A 16,306-nucleotide genomic window follows, 5' to 3' on the forward strand; every position below is an offset into this window, starting at 1 on the left:
GGGGTTCCCTCCTTCTGGTCTATGTATCCCTGCCTCTGCTGAATTATTTTTATTTTTATATTTTTATAAAATATATCCCCCGGGTGATGCTACTCCATCAACCACCAACAGAGCATATAAAATACCAAATATATATATTTTTTTAAAACATCAACAAGTAAAATATTGCAACATGACAATACAAACAGCAATAAAATCAGAAATGAACTTTAACTGTCAGCGCTCCTGCTTATTAGAGGCCGTCTTGGTTTCATGATCCTTGCTCATGCACCTCAATCCATGCAGGGCTTTTCAGAAAGTTAGCGTTAGCGTGCACCATTAATCTATTACAGAGTGACAGTATGAGATTAATACAAAATGTTTTTGCTCAAAACTCACTCTACTGTGACCTAATGGAGATATTGTATATAATAATCAACTCACGAATAATATAATATGAGACAGAGCGCAGAAGTTTACCATCATCGTAATGTGGAAATTAAGATCGTGCAATATTATCTGATGGATCGGCAAAGAATTGTCTTTCAGCAAGTCATTAAGAAATTATGGTTCTATTCTATTTAATGAAATATGATGCAAACATGTGAATACATAATGTGCACACTTTTTGAGCAAAAGTTTGTATGTTGTGTAGCGAAGCACTGATCAAAAATAAATGGAAGCAAACGCGATTGAATATGTACAGGTTTTTGTCTCTTTATTCTATTAAAATTATCACTAACTCCTGATTGATTTTGCATTCCTGGCAGAAATAAGAAGTATTAGTGTCATTGTAACCAAGTATTATCATAAATGGTGGTCAAATATGGAAGCGATCTATTCTCAAGGTCAAATCAGAACATTTATTGTAAAATTGTTTCTGTAACAGCTGACAAAAATAATCTATATATTTATAGCTCCACTGTGATTTGTGACATACTTTCAAGGAAAAAAAATATTCAAATTTCAAAACATTCCCCTCTCTGGTTTGCTCACAAATCGCACCCTGTGTGCAAATATATCTAGCACAAGGTAAACGGTATTGCACAATATTAGGGTACATTATGGGCATATTATTGGTTTCGTCTGGCTTCTATTCAAAGCACTAATGACTTCCCTTACAAACCTGTTCAGAGGCCTTTGTTAATGCCCCTCTCAGGTGTCATTAGAACAACCCATGATGAGATGAGAGCATTTTCTGAAATTGCTAACCCAATTACTAGTTTTATTAGATTACCCAAGCATTCACTTATGTTTTTGTATATTGGATGATGATATTGAAACTTTAAACTCTGAGTGAAATGATAAAAGCATTATGTAAGTGAACACCATCATATTACACTGACCACAGCAGCTGGTCATTAACACACTTTATTGTGTCATCCCAAAGAGGAACAAAATCTTTTAAATTAAATGTTCCCTCCTGGTGGAATGACCTGCCCAACTCAAGAGTCCTTAGCCATCTTCAAGAATCTCTTCCATCTTTATTTGACCCTCTAACTCTAGCATTCTTTTCTAATTCTATTCCAAAAAAATGCCATTTTTAATTTTTTGTTTATTATAGGATTTAAAAAACCTTGCTATGTGTACTGCATTAAGCTAACTGAGACTTATAGCACTTGTATATCATTGCTCTTTTGTTAATTTTGATTACTTCCATTGTCCTCACTTCTAAGTCGCTTTGGATAAAAGCGTCTGCTAAATGACTAAATGTAAATGTTGGTTTTACTATTTTGCAAGTTGTCTGAGTATTACAACCAAACTAATTTCCCTATTATAAAAACAAAGTATTTCATGGTAACAAAATATAAAAAAAGAATGGCAGATTTTTTGGCTAAGGTGGGCAAAGATAAAAAATCTTTCATTATTTTATCTTTGTTATTAAAAAATAAGAATATTTGTAAGACACACATAACAAATACACATAATATACAAATAAAACAGTGCTTTATTTTCAGGTACAATACTCAGCAGGAGCATTCAAGAAATTGAATGAACAAATATAAAATTATATATTATATAGATTTATTATTATTATTATTATTATTATTATTATTATTATATCATATAATATAATATATTTATTATTTTTATACCATCATTTACTCACTCAAAAGTTGTTTTAAACCTGAATGACTTGCAGGTCACTGTTTGATTACCCACGTTTTCCAATATATCTTCTTTTGTATTCAGCACAATAAAGAAATAAATAGTTTTGGCACAACATGTGAGTAAATAACAGCAGAAATTACATTTTAGGGTGAACCATCCCTTTAATGACGGTCGGCAGGATGTTTAGTATTGTCCCTTTAAGACCTGCACGCACCTAATATACAGGCACGTATCTGTCTTTCTCTCAACTGTTTACTTTCATTTTAGACATAACCAACTTAGTCTATATGTACACCTTGTGTGTTTTGACAGTATTGGCGCAAAAGCTAACTTAGTCCAGTAATCAGGAGCTGTTTGACAGGCTTTTTTAGTGCATGCTTCGGGTGTACCCCCTCAGAAAAAGCGTGCATCAGAACAGCGCGAGAATGAAATGTTTAACAGCTCTGAAGCACATGCAAATAATTTACTTTTGTGACTGCAAATAAGTGCAGTGTCCCGTTAGAGTAACTTTACCGCTAACACCGATGTAAATGTATGTTGCGTTGTAGCCTACAGTATCTTGAGATGGATGCGCCAGAACTGAAGCTGACAGAATGTATTTCTTCAAAAGCAGATCGTGGAGACATTTTTATCGTCCATGATCAAAAATTGTCATATCGCACACCCCTACCTTATACTATGCTATCACCCTTGAGAGAAGAGTAGACATACTTGACAGAGAATTATTACACAGTCACATTCACAATCTCATCACAAACCCAGGGAACTTACAGTTTATTAGACACACATATTCACTAGGCTGGAGAGCTTCAGCTTTTCCATATAATGTTAACTCATACTGTGTCTGAATTAACTATAAACACTGACAGGAGGGTGGAGAGTTATGACAAACAATTGACTGCTGTGCAGATTTTAGGCTGCTTTCTATGAATATTTTATACAGCTGACACTGAGTGTAGGAATGATCTCTCTGCGCATTAAGAAGCATGCTTGTGCTGCTATGAACTATGCATTCATATCTTTTGATTAGCAGCCAGGCTAAGCAGACTGGTCTTGCATCTAATTAATTCATGAGCACTTTCTCTGGTCATTTGAAATAGGCCATTATCCTTCTATACATGCCAACCGCAGAGGGGAGGATCATATGAATCCATTCTGCCATAATTATCCTGGGAGCTCTATGGTAGAAAAACAGGATCCACTGGTACTCTTTAGACAGGGATAAATAGAGAGGTATTATTGCAGACTAATATGGAGCTGTGAAGCCTTGCCGTCGTTATTCAGTATTAAATGATGAAACATGAAATCAGCAGGTTTATGACTTGTTAAAGAATCCTGTGATGTGCTTTTGAACGTTACTGAGGAAAAAAAATAATATGGGAAGGACTTGGGATCATAAGATTTGACTGAGAAAAATTCTTAGCCTGATTTCAAAAAAAATTTTTTAATAAAAAATGTAAGTAAAAATACAAAATTCAAAACTATGGCATTTACATGGAGTTACAAACTTGTTGCAAAGCCCAGAATGAACATTATGTTTCTTTAATAGACTGTAAGTGTAAGACATGATTTGTGTACAAACACTTTTAACCAACAGCATAGTGCTACTCTTTGATGAGTAAGGTGAGAGTGAAGTATGCTCTCACTCCTACTCCTCCTACAGAGGTCAGTGTGTGTGTGTGTGTGTGTGTCTGGCTGCAGTACAGCTGAAATAATCAAACCCCTCCTGAGAAGAGTTACCCACCCATAGTTTGCTCTCATAATAGAAAGCATCCAGCAGTTTGACTATGTACTGATGGTCACAGGAGGCGAGGATGTCGATTTCCACCATGTAGTCCTCCAGCTCCTCTTCTGTTTTGGTATCGATCACTTTAGCTGCAGCCAGGATCCCGGTCTGTTTGTTCTGAGCCTGTGATAAAAGCAACCAGTGGGAAACATTCAACAGGTAGCAAAAGCATACAATGTGTTATCTGATGCTGTACAGGCCTGTTATTCAATCAGCAGCTCTTGCAGCACTTTAATGTAAGTGACATGGGCTTATTCTTCATGCTTTAACAAATTTTCATCTGAGCTGTAATAATGGTTAGTGTCATTGCAAGTCACATTTATGATGCAGTGGCGATGCTACATAAGCACCAGCATAGCACTGGCCCACTCAGATTGACGGCTAGTCCACCTAATGTATTTATGCAAAGTATAAGTAAAAGTAATAACATTCTGGTGGATGACTGATGACCTATAAGTTGGCGAATGGTAATTGCAGTGATCAATCCAAACTAAGTGCAGCAGCCACCAATTGGTCTTTACTTACTGTCCCTACTCATTACACCCACCCACAACACCTGAGATCCAGTTTCTATTGTGGTTGAATTTCCCAACGTTTTCAAATAAAATTGGAAAACACTGCATTATCATCATTGCAACCCAACTGAATTTAATGCCCCTTTATAAGGATTACTAGGCATTTTGCAATATTCAATACATTACTGCTTATACAGGTTCCTGTGGCTCAGTGGTAGACCATTGCGTTAGCAGCGCAAAAGGTTGTGGGTTTGATTCCCAGGGAACACGTTAGGTAAAAAATGTTAGCCTGAATGCACTGTAAGTGGCTTTGGATAAAAGCGTCTGATAAATGTAAATAACTCAACAAAACTTATGCGCAATATATGTACACGACCTCAATAATTTTTGGTGATGCAATATATTGGCCATCATATTTACTTAAAAATGAATGTCACCATGCTTTGTACATTCCACTTGCACTTGTGTCTTTTGCAGCTTCTTGTACATAACATGGCTAGTTCAAATTTAAAAAATGCTTCTACAAAAAAAGTTTCATCTGCAGATATGGCCTTGTTTAGGGATTTGTGCCTTTGCGCATGCGGACATCTGACTGCTAAGTAGTGATTGTGTTTTTCAGCAATAGTGTGCACCCTTAATTTACAGAGAAAAGAAGGTCAGGGAAAAATCTGTAGATGGAAATCTTTGTGCATTTTTCTTATTTTCTAATTGTTACTTTGCACTTTTTGTTAGAAAGTTTATTTACTATTTATTCAGGTTTTTTAAGGTATCTAGTATTTTGATAATTCCCATGATCTAAATATTCTTAAAAATTAAAAGTTTTTTGTCATTTGGAAGTGTGCAGGGCTTCTTGCATTATTATGCTGTTACATTATGATTATATATTCAGTGGCATAAAATAGTCTTTAAAATGACAATAATATCTCTTATCGCAATTATTTCTAGGGCAATATATCGCACACCAAAGTTGTTATCATGACAGGCCTAAGGGTTACCTCAACATCTATGCATTGTGTTATGGTGTTTGGGCTTATTATTATAATTATTGTAATTTTTTTTACATGAGAGAAATCTACATCCCTATTTTTCTCTCATGTATTTCAAGATGATGTACTTTAGTTTGAGAGAAGGCTCTGAGGTTGTCCCTATTTCACCAAGGTCCACAATTTCTGGCCTTGCCACTGCTATAATGTACTTCTGCACACTGGCAACCAATCGGGCACAATCAATAAACTGAAGCTCAATTTCTCTGGTCTCAGCCTCAGACTGCCTACATAGCATTCGCTAAACATTTGATGTATATGACACACTAAACTGGAAACACATTTATTCACAAATTTGCGCTAATGTCTTCACACATAGACGAAACTTACTAGAGAAGTGTGAAGTGTGACAATATAGGCTTGTAAATAAATACAATATAAATTCACGTTTCGCACACTTTAATGCCCTTTGAATGTAATGTGTATGTTCCCTTGGAACTGGAATCATGGCGGAATTTCATGTGAAGTCCAATTCGCAGGACACTTATGGTCGAATAAGACAAAGCTTGAATGCTGCCTGAACAAGAGATCTCGTGAACGCACCGGCGGATCTCCACCAAATTCGGGGGATCCCTTCAGTTCGAGTAGCCCTCTTGAACGCCATCCTCCGCACGCTGGTAGTAGGGCTGCAACAAATGATTATTTTGATAATCGATTAATCTGATGATTATTAGACCGATTAATCGACCAATCACCGATTATTTCACTGATTTAATCAGTAGACATTTATTGATTATTCAGCTTTTGCAATTAGTTAAAATATTGAGTTATACATATTCTAACAAATAAATTAAGGTAATCACTTCAGCTTTTGAAAGTCATATTATGTAATTACAGTTATACATTAATTTATACAAATAAATATATTTGGCACAAAAAATGAGATGGCAGAGAAACTCTCTTATTCACCATTTAATTATTTAATTACCTAAAATATCTTTTTGTAAGTCATGTAGATAAGAAACAAAATAAAGGTTAAGTGATAAGACGTTTCATTATTTGGAAACTAATATTCACAACATAATCGCTCTTAAAATAGGGTTATGATAACCAAAACAGTCCTGAGCTAGATCAACCTTTGATCTTTGCAAACCAAACTATAACTTTAATGAAATGCTTTTCCCCCACTAATAAAAAGATTTTATCATTTGCTAGCTCCACACTGGAGAGCTGCTTTATAACAAAAAACCAAGTTGTAATTCTAACAGAAAACTTCACTGACTGGTTGAAGCGTCACTGGTTTTTCATGTTTAAAACCGTAAAGCTGCTTGATTTGAAGCTATTGCATAAAGTACTAAATAACTAAACGTGACGTGACTGGACTTACTGGAGTACTGAACTACATAGCTCTGCAATAAGATGCGATAAGATTTTGTTATTGAGAGGGAAGTGTGCAGTATATATTTACATATTTATCCAAACGCCGCTCAGCAGGCTCAGGTTTGGCTGCCTTTGCTCTGAAGCGCTGCCTCTGCGTCTTCTTCTCTTGATTTTCATCAGGAGAGCTGAATTACAGTCTTGCGCTACAGTGCCACACTGGTCAAACCACGTTATTGCAGGCTCTTACATTAGATCATATGACATCAAACGACTACTCAACAACAAAAATATTTGTCGACAATTTTTTATTATCGACGTTGTCGATATTGTTGACTAATCGTTTCAGTCCTAGTCGGTAGCCCCCCGGGATCGCAAGATCTGTCGGCGCAGGACCATGAATTTAACCACCCACAACTCCCGAACCCCGGGGGGTATCGACGTGGGGGTGGTCTCATTCAAAAGAGGGCCTCAAGACATACACTCGATTGCATTCGAGAGGGTTCCTCGAGCTGAAGGGATTCCCCAAATTTGGTGCAGATTCACCGCGCCATTACAGAGATATGGCCGTTCAAAATTTCATTGGTTTTCCATAGACTTAAGCTTTAAAGCGTCCAGGTCATCAGTAGCAACAATGGATAAACTAAGTAATTACACCATTTCAAGCATTTTATCTGCATTATATGTTGATATGTTATATACAGGGGTGCACATAGTTTTTTCAGCCTGGTTCTCATAAGAGAACCTGGAGATTTGGCTTGGTCCTCACACTGCATATAGCGTGACCCATTAAATATAACTATAAAAAAAAATCAATAATAGTTATAATATTATTGCACTTTATTTTCGTTTTTTTTTTAAATAATAAACTACATAATAATGTGTGATAATATTTAAAATTAAAAGGCAGGCCTAGTATTAAATACAAATACAATTATTTTATAGTAAACTTAAAAATAAAATGTTAATATTTACTACTACCTCCTTTGTTTGCCTCTTTAAGAAGAATCGCTTTATGTATTCCCCAATTGTAAGTCGCTTTGGATTAAAGCATCTAAAAAAAATAAAATAAAAGCATTTTCATCATTTTCAAACTTTTACAGTGTTTGTACTTTTAAAACTTCATCATTTTCAAACTTTTACATTTACTGGCTTTTATTTTGACAGGTTGCCGGCAAGTAAGTATTCGCGCTTCCGGATTTAGCGCTGCTGCAGATTAAAAAGCGTCAGTGAATGAATGTCACAGTTTTGCACTGTGCTTTGAAAACGGCATGGGATAGCGGTAGCAGGAACGGTAGCAGGCAGCCTAGATTTATTATAGTACAGTTTGTCAATCTAAAATGGTAATTGTGCATTAACAGTTGTCAACCATGCTGGTATGCAAATGCGCTGTCAGAACTTATTTATACAGCGCATTTTTTATGTTGGTCGTGCATGTAGACCTGCAGTCCAATTATGTGCACCCCTGGTTAAATGCTCATATCGGTGGCATATTCGCGGATACCGATATATTGGTGACAGGCTCATATCTGCAAAATGATATATCGGTCAGGCTCTACTCCAAACTGTCTGATAAATGTTGCTTTGTACTAATGGCATGATAGGAAATCTGAGTATTACTTTGTGGTAAAAGGAATATCAAATAAAACTGTCAATTAAAAGAAGGAACTTTAGTGTACAACCTATAATTTAGAGCTAAAATGACAGAGAGAGAAACAAATTCCTGAATGTACCCTGAGATTAGTTTATTGCCTTTGACCTACTTCATTACAAAAGCTCTTATTCACAGCTTTACTCTAACAGGAGAGACATTCAGAATGAAACCTAAAACCATCAAAGAACACTGCCCTTTCTAACAAATTAATTTGTTACACACTACGTGTTTAAACAATAAGCCAACAGACATCACATTTGTAACCATGCTATGAAATTCATGGAATAAAGAACATGAGATATGTATATCTATGATAACAAAAAAAACGGAAACTTCTTGTAAAAGATTAGCCCTTCCCTGTAACTGAGACACATCAGCAACACCATCTATTCTTCAGAAAAGCAGAAGAAAAAAAAAGGAAACAAGACAGGGTTACCTCATATAGAGGCGTGCCAGAGGCTGTTTGAGGAAATACATATCTGCATGAAGCTTTGAGGTCATCCCCATGAGCTACAATACAAAACTAATTAAACTCCTCCAGTTGTGTTAGGTGTTTGCATTAGCTAACCGTTCCAGAATATTCTATTCAAAGGGGAAGTGACTAATGGCGGGTGTAACATGTAATTCCATTCAAACTCTTTCCATCTATGCCAAGAAACACTGTTTCTATTCTGGGATAAAACGCTTTGTGTTTACAGCTACCCGAAAACACAGAGGAGCAGACAGAGAAAGGAATGGGTCAAGTGTACAGTGAAGTGTGCGAGTGGGTCAGAGTATAGTGTAACAAAGTCTTCTCTCTGCACGTTTTCACACCTGTTTCTACCTTCAGACCAACAGGAAATTCACACAGCATCGGCACATCTGAAACAACCACAAAGAAGGGTTAATTTTGGCTTCCATTATTGTTCCACAGAACCAGCGAGTCTGGGCGGGTGACACTTGTCATATTTCATCAGAAGAGTAAATAACTGTCGTAACTGTATTGTAATATGAGATAGTGTTGTCACGGTACCAAAATTTCAGTATTCAGAACCAATACCAGGGAAAATCCACGGTTCTCGGTACCAATTTCAGTACCAAATCAAAACACAAAAACATGCTAATTAAAAAATTTGACTATACTTATATTTTAGATTCACAATTCATTAAAAAGCCTCTGGTGTGTAAAAATAGTAAATATCATCATGTCATTCACTTTTTTTTACCCTAATAAAAGTTTTAGGAGCATTAAATAGTTAATAAAGAAACTTAATTCTAATACTCATTATATTAGCGTTAGCCGCGCTTATGCTAACGATTAACTACTGTAATAACAGCGTTCATTTCAATCTGACATTAAAACTAAAACATTTCATAGTATTCATAACAGAAGCGGTGTTTCCCACATGCTGCATATGCAAATTCATTCTCTGCCTGCAGGAGGTGGTTGTAGAGCGCGCAAGAAAGCGAGGTTTCCCCAGTAACGGCTGTAATCAAATAAGCGTTGAGCCTGCGCTCACAAACACTGCTCAGTCATTACAGGCAAGATTAAATGAAAATGACTTCCATCATTTTCTGAAGACACTCGGTTTTCTTCAGAAATATAGTGATATAAAAACACCCGCAACTGGGTTTAGACTTTGACACGTGCAGTGCTCATGTTTATTCATGTTTGTTGTGGTCATTTTTGATATTTCCCAATGTATGGGAAACACTGTGAAACTTACCTGCTTGAACTCTTTAATTTGATCTGGGTGTCTGTCTTTAAAGTGTTTTTTAGTTTGGTGTGTTTCCTCCTTTTGAGGTTGCCTCATCTCAGTGCTTTTATGAAGAGAGCGCATCTGCGCACCTTTCGGATAGCGCACCAAGAACCGGGTTGTCTGGTTTCTGTGTTTTTATGGTGATTGAGAATAGCTGGTCCCGTAACATTTTCACATCGTTTTTTTAGTACCGACTTTGTACCGAGGTAAGTGGTATTTTTTTTGAAATAATTATTGATATAGAATTAAAATATGATAATTCAATGCCAAACCTATCTGATTGTTTTAAGAAAGATAAAAGACAATAAAAAGGTCAATTAAAGCTGCAAGCAGCGATGAACGGGCCCTCGCACCCGGGCTCACCGCCAGCGGGTGGCTTTTGTAAAACAGCGAATGGCGAGATATATGCGTTTAATGTGGTAAATATAAGAGAAATATGTCAAAGTCATTTATATGTGCCAATCTTCCAGCTGCCAGCTGGTGGCGCTATGATTATAACTGGATTTCAGCATGTACATTTCTTCAGTCCAGCACTTTTATCAAGCATATGAAATTTAGTGCAGATTGAACATGGAATGTTTGAGTTAGTATAAGGCATGAGGTGTCTTATTGACAACAGGTGGCGCTATGATTATAACTGAATATTGGCCTTTAGATATCTTCAGGCCATGACTCTTTCCAAATATTTGAAGTTTGGTGTAGATTGGACATTGCATAGTTAGTGTAAAATAAGCCATTTTCTGTTGTCAGCAGGTGGCGCTATGATTATAGTGGAATAATGACCTTCAGATGTGTTCAGGCCAAGACTCTTTTCGAACATGTGAAGTTTGGGGAAGATCGGACATCTTATGCCTGAGTTACAACAAATTCTATTCCCATGGCGAGACATCAAACTTTGTCACGGCGCCCATGGCCACACCCTTTAATGAAACCTCAAGATGTTCACAATTTAACATCGCAAAGGCCTTTACATTAGACTGACCAAAAAAAATGATAAAATGTCATAAAATATGTAGGAGTAGTTTGTTACGGCGTAAAACATGTCACTTCCTGTTGCCAGCAGGTGGCGCTATAGCGATATCTGAATATTGGCATGTAGATATATTCAGTTCAGGAGTCTTCTCAAACATGTGAAGTTTGGGGCAGATTGGACATTGTATGTCTGAGTTATAGCAACTTCTTTTCTCATGGCGAAACATCGAAATTTGTAAGGCCGCCACAGACACGCCCTTAAACGAAACCTCAAGATCTTCGCAATTTAACATCGCAAAGGCCTTTATATTACACAGACAAAGTTTGGTGTTGATCTGAATAAATCTCTAGGAGGAGTTCGTTAAAGTACAACCCCTGAAAATGGCCAAAAACGACACAAATTTTGCAGAGAAAATTCAAAATAACTGACTTCCTGTTGGGATTTGAATTTCGTACCAAGAGACTTTTTTGTAGGTATTGGTGTGTTACATGTGTGTACCGATTTTTGTACATGTACGCGAAACGTAGCTCGAGGCGTACTCTGTTGAAAATGTATAGGTGGCGCTATCGAGACATTTTGCCACACCCAATGGAATATTGGCCTTCAGATTTGTTCAGGCCAGGACTCTTATCGAACATGTGAAGTTTGGGCAAGATCGGACATTTTATGCCTGAGTTACAATAACTTTTATTCCCATGGCGAGACATCGAACTTTGTGACGGCGCCATGGACACGCCCTTTAACGAAAACTCAAGATCTTCACAATTTAACATCGCACAGGCCTTTAGAATAGAGTGACTGAAAAAAAAAAAATTTATGTCATATAAAATTTCTCGGGGTAGTTTGTTACAGTGTAAAATATGTCACTTCCTGTTGCCAGTAGGTGGCGCTATGACTTTAACTGAATATAGGCATATCAATCTGTTCAGGTCAGGAGTCTTATCAAACTTGAGAAGTTTGTGGCAGATTGGACATTGTATGTCTGAGTTATAGCAACTTCATTTTTCATGGCGAATCATCGAAATTCGTCAGGCCGCCACGGACACGCCCGTCAACGAAAACTCAAGATCTTCGCAATTTAACATCGCAAAGGCCTTTAGATTAGGCATACCAAATTTGGTGTTGATCTGAATAAATCTCTAGGAGGAGTTCGTTAAAATACAAGGCATGCAAATGACAAAAATGATGCAAAATTTGCTCATAAAATTAAAAATAACCGACTTCCTGTTGGGTTTCGGATATTGCTCCAAGAGTCTTTTTTGTAGGTACTGATGCTTTACATATGTGTGCCAATTTTCGTGCATGTACGTGAAACACAGCTCGAGGGCTGTTGATTTTTTTACGATAGGTGGCGCTGTCGAGCCATTTTTGCCACACCCTCTTCTGAAACCTATATCAGACGTAAATTTTTCACCAGGTCTGACGCGTGTGCAAAGTTTCAGGACTTTTCGAGCATGTTTAGGCCCTCAAAAATGCGATTCATTTTGAGAAGAAGAAGAAGAGAAGAAGAAGAAGAAGAAGAATAATAATAATAATAATAAACAAAGCAGATACAAGAGGGTCCTCACACCATCGGTGCTCGGGCCCTAATAAAACCAAAAAACTAATTCAGGTCAAGCAAAGCCTAAATTCACAATATAACAAAGTAGCGACACATCTTATCTTTAGGGCTGGACTAGAATACGTCATAAATAGAATGCTGCAGCAGTTTACTGTCTGGAAATTGCCACACCGCGCCGTGCCACATCCAGTGTAGACAGCATAATAGATTCTATTGTATTTTGTCACGTCCCACCGCTCGCGTCCGGTGTAGACACGGTGTTATAGAGAAGGATATGTTCAGCAACCTCCCTCTGAAGCTTCGATTATTCAGTGTTGATTACTACCGAAGCTTCGAAGCTCAAAAAATGGTTTTCAGACCAGCCCTACTTAACTTAGTTACTGTGATGTGCGCAATTGTAACAGATTATCCAAAAAGTAAGTTTCATCCATTGGTTGTTGATTAGATTTTGAGATTGCAGCTCGCAGTGAGCTGTGGAGGGGCAGGTTTTAGGTCGACTAAATGAGTGGAGAATTCCTGTCTATGTCAGCAGAGAGAAGTGTGTTGTTTTCACTGAAAGATCCATTTATGACATCTTAACTAAACATTATGAGGTCAAAAAAAAAAAGAAAGAAAGATTTTTGAACGAAGTGTTCGCAGTAAGATCTATAACATGCTTTGACAAAAATAGATAAGGCAAATTGTCATTTCATGCTAACTTTAAGTTAGCAACAAATCAAATCTCAGAAATCCATGTACTAAACTTGTCATGGAAAACATGTAGGACGGGGCTTGATTTTATCCATCTGGAAATTGCTGAATGGTGGGCGTTAGATATCAGAATGGAGCCATGCTGAATGAGAGTTTGCTATAAAAACTGCCTGAATAGTTATTTGACTATTTATTAATATATACAATAGCCAGCATGGCCTAAGTGATGTCATTGGGCAAGGAAAGTTGTTTCAGGGGAGTGTCATTGCATTCAGATTTATGATTACTAAGACAAACGATTGTTTTTCCTTTTTGTAATAACATTCACTGATGAATCTTTCACTGACCATGAATGTGCAATAATTTTTTGTTTTGAACCTTTTTAAAACTTTTCAAAACTGAGGCACAAAACACAGCATCTCGCTATAGGGAGAGAAAAAAAACTGTAAAAAAAAAAAAAATTAAGGAAACTGTAGTGAACCTCTGATAAACCACACAAGTAACAGAAGTATAACTAGCATCACTGCATGGCTGCTAAACTGATGCAGGAAGACATTGCTGATTCACTCTCTAGATCAACACATATTCATTCACATACAGTGTTACTTTCTCTTTGGACACTGTCTTTACCTGCACATATTTCAGAATAAGACTATAATACGACTCATATTTCCTCACTCATTTGGAAGAAGATGACCATAAACTAAAGACACTGATTATATTTTACAAAAAGTTCTGTATAAAAAGCTTCAAATTAGCTTAGTCTTTAAACAACAAAAACTAACCTGACAGCATTTCGAGCCTGTCACTAAACGATACCTCAAGATGCATTTGTATAATATATTTAGTGTGACACACCCAACTTGTAGTGTCAGAAACACAATGCATTCCATAAATGGGAGCAGTATGGAAACATTCTCAACCAGATTAAAGCCTGAAGCAGGGAATGACAGGAATGGTGTGAATTTTGTGAGGTTTAATTATTAACTACAACTGGTCCTACAACACCAGAAAAATATACATGAACTAGGTATCTGAGAATGTAAAAAGACAAAACAAAGCTAAATATTAAGTCTGACTCTACTGCTGTCTAACTAATTCATGTTCAATTAAGATAGGAATGTCATTAGGTTTAACATTTATGCATTGTATGAAGTTATCATATCCTTCACTTCTCTACTGCCCTCATTTATTCACTCTCAACTTGTTCCAAACCTGTTCGAGTTTCTTGCTTCTGTTAAACACAAAAGAAGGTATTTTGAATAATGCTGGTAACCAAACAATGGGCCTCATTCATGAAAAATTCATAAATATAGGAGTAAATTCTGAGTAATTTGCCCGAAAACTCTCCTCCGAATTTACAAATGCTTCGTACACATCATATTTGATAGTTAAAGGCCGTGTTGCATGGTTAATTTTTCAACGAATTTGTGCAATTTGCTTGTTGGTAATGAACATTTAAACTGTTATCCATTGTATTTTATGTTGTTGGGTATCACAAAATGGAATAAAATACGAAAAAGTAGGTACTATCTTACAGCGGTTTGCAACGATTCTCCTTTCCCCCTCAATGCATTGCATTACGTCACATTGGGGAGGGAATTTACCAAAGCCCGCCTTGAGAGCGACTAGAGAGACGAGTAGTAGACGAGAGTATTCAGATAGCGCAGATTAAAGATAAATACATAGATATAGATAGATAGACAGACAGATAGATCGATGGATAGATATCGACCAACAGCGACCAAACGCACTCACTTCCCTACAGCACCAGCTTTCCAACGCAGTTTCCACACAAGCACCAGCCAAACATAGCGACAGACATGCGGCTACGTTTGCAACAACATTTTCACCGGAGAAAGAGATAAACGCTTAGAAACGCCCATATAGCTAGTATGATGCTTTCTATTTCTAGATGACAAAGACAAAGTTTACCAGTACGACACTATGACAAAGGTTACTGTAGGGCTGGACAATATATCGAACGATATGACCATGTGCATCTCGTCAGTAAAGCCGGTTCCATGATTAGCGGTAAATCCCCATCAGCTGCTTTCAAATGGAGCTGCTATTAATACACAGAGCCGTAGTTCACTGAGAAGCTACGCTATATCGAGTTCATTATTGAAGATGAATCTACTTTGATAATGAACTCGATATAGCGTAGCTTCTCAGTGAACTATGGCTCTGTGTATTAAATGCAGCTCCATTTGAAAGCAGGTGATGGGGATTTACCGCTCATCATGGAACCGGCTTTACTGACGAGATGCACATGGTCATATCGTTCGATATATTGTCCAGCCCTAGGTTACTGGTACTTATCTGAACTAACGTCATGTTCACTGCCACTAGATATAAAGAAAACGTTTATTTTTCACTCTGTGCTATCCAATGACAGTAAAAAAAAAAAAAAAAAAAAAAAAAAAAAAAAAAAAAAAAAAAAAAAAAAATATTATTATATACACATATATATAAAAAAATATATATATATATATATGTGTGTGTGTGTGTGTGTGTGTGTGTGTGTGTGTGTGTGTGTGTGTGTGTGTGTGTGTGTGTGTGTGTGTGTGTGTGTGTGTGTGTGTGTGTGTGTGTGTGTCGTTATTGTGCACTGCTGCTCGTAGACTAGCTCCAGTGCTCATTGCTGCATTGCTAAATGATAGCAACTCACCAGGACACTTCACCAACTCTCCACTCATTCTCCTCGGACCATGCATTTAATTGGCTTTGACGGCCATCAGTTCTTGGCAATTCCTCATTTGCTCTCTCACATCTGGCTGGTTCAAAGTTATAGGGCTTCGGGCCATCATACATGTTGGCTCTTGCCACCTCTTCCTCATCCCAGTTTTTATCGCAACGTTACAATGTCCAAAAATCGTTTTTTCAACGTGTACCACTTGCATAAACACTGCGTCCGTAGGCAGTATTATCCGTAGT

General features: G+C 37.0%; 1 protein-coding gene across 3 annotated transcripts in view; it reads right to left on the reverse strand.

Annotated features, from left to right (window-relative positions):
- The window catches only part of slka (STE20-like kinase a), a 38,254-nt gene that overhangs the window by 18,772 nt on the left and 3,176 nt on the right, over positions 1–16,306 (reverse strand). For all 3 annotated transcript variants that reach the window (XM_042736922.1, XM_042736921.1, XM_042736923.1), the window contains exon 2: positions 3,836–4,000. In XM_042736922.1, the coding sequence (XP_042592856.1) occupies positions 3,836–4,000 (165 nt within the window). The remainder of the gene's footprint in view (positions 1–3,835; positions 4,001–16,306) is intronic.

This window comes from Cyprinus carpio, chromosome B13 (assembly GCF_018340385.1).
Source record: "Cyprinus carpio isolate SPL01 chromosome B13, ASM1834038v1, whole genome shotgun sequence".
NCBI lineage: Eukaryota > Metazoa > Chordata > Actinopteri > Cypriniformes > Cyprinidae > Cyprinus > Cyprinus carpio.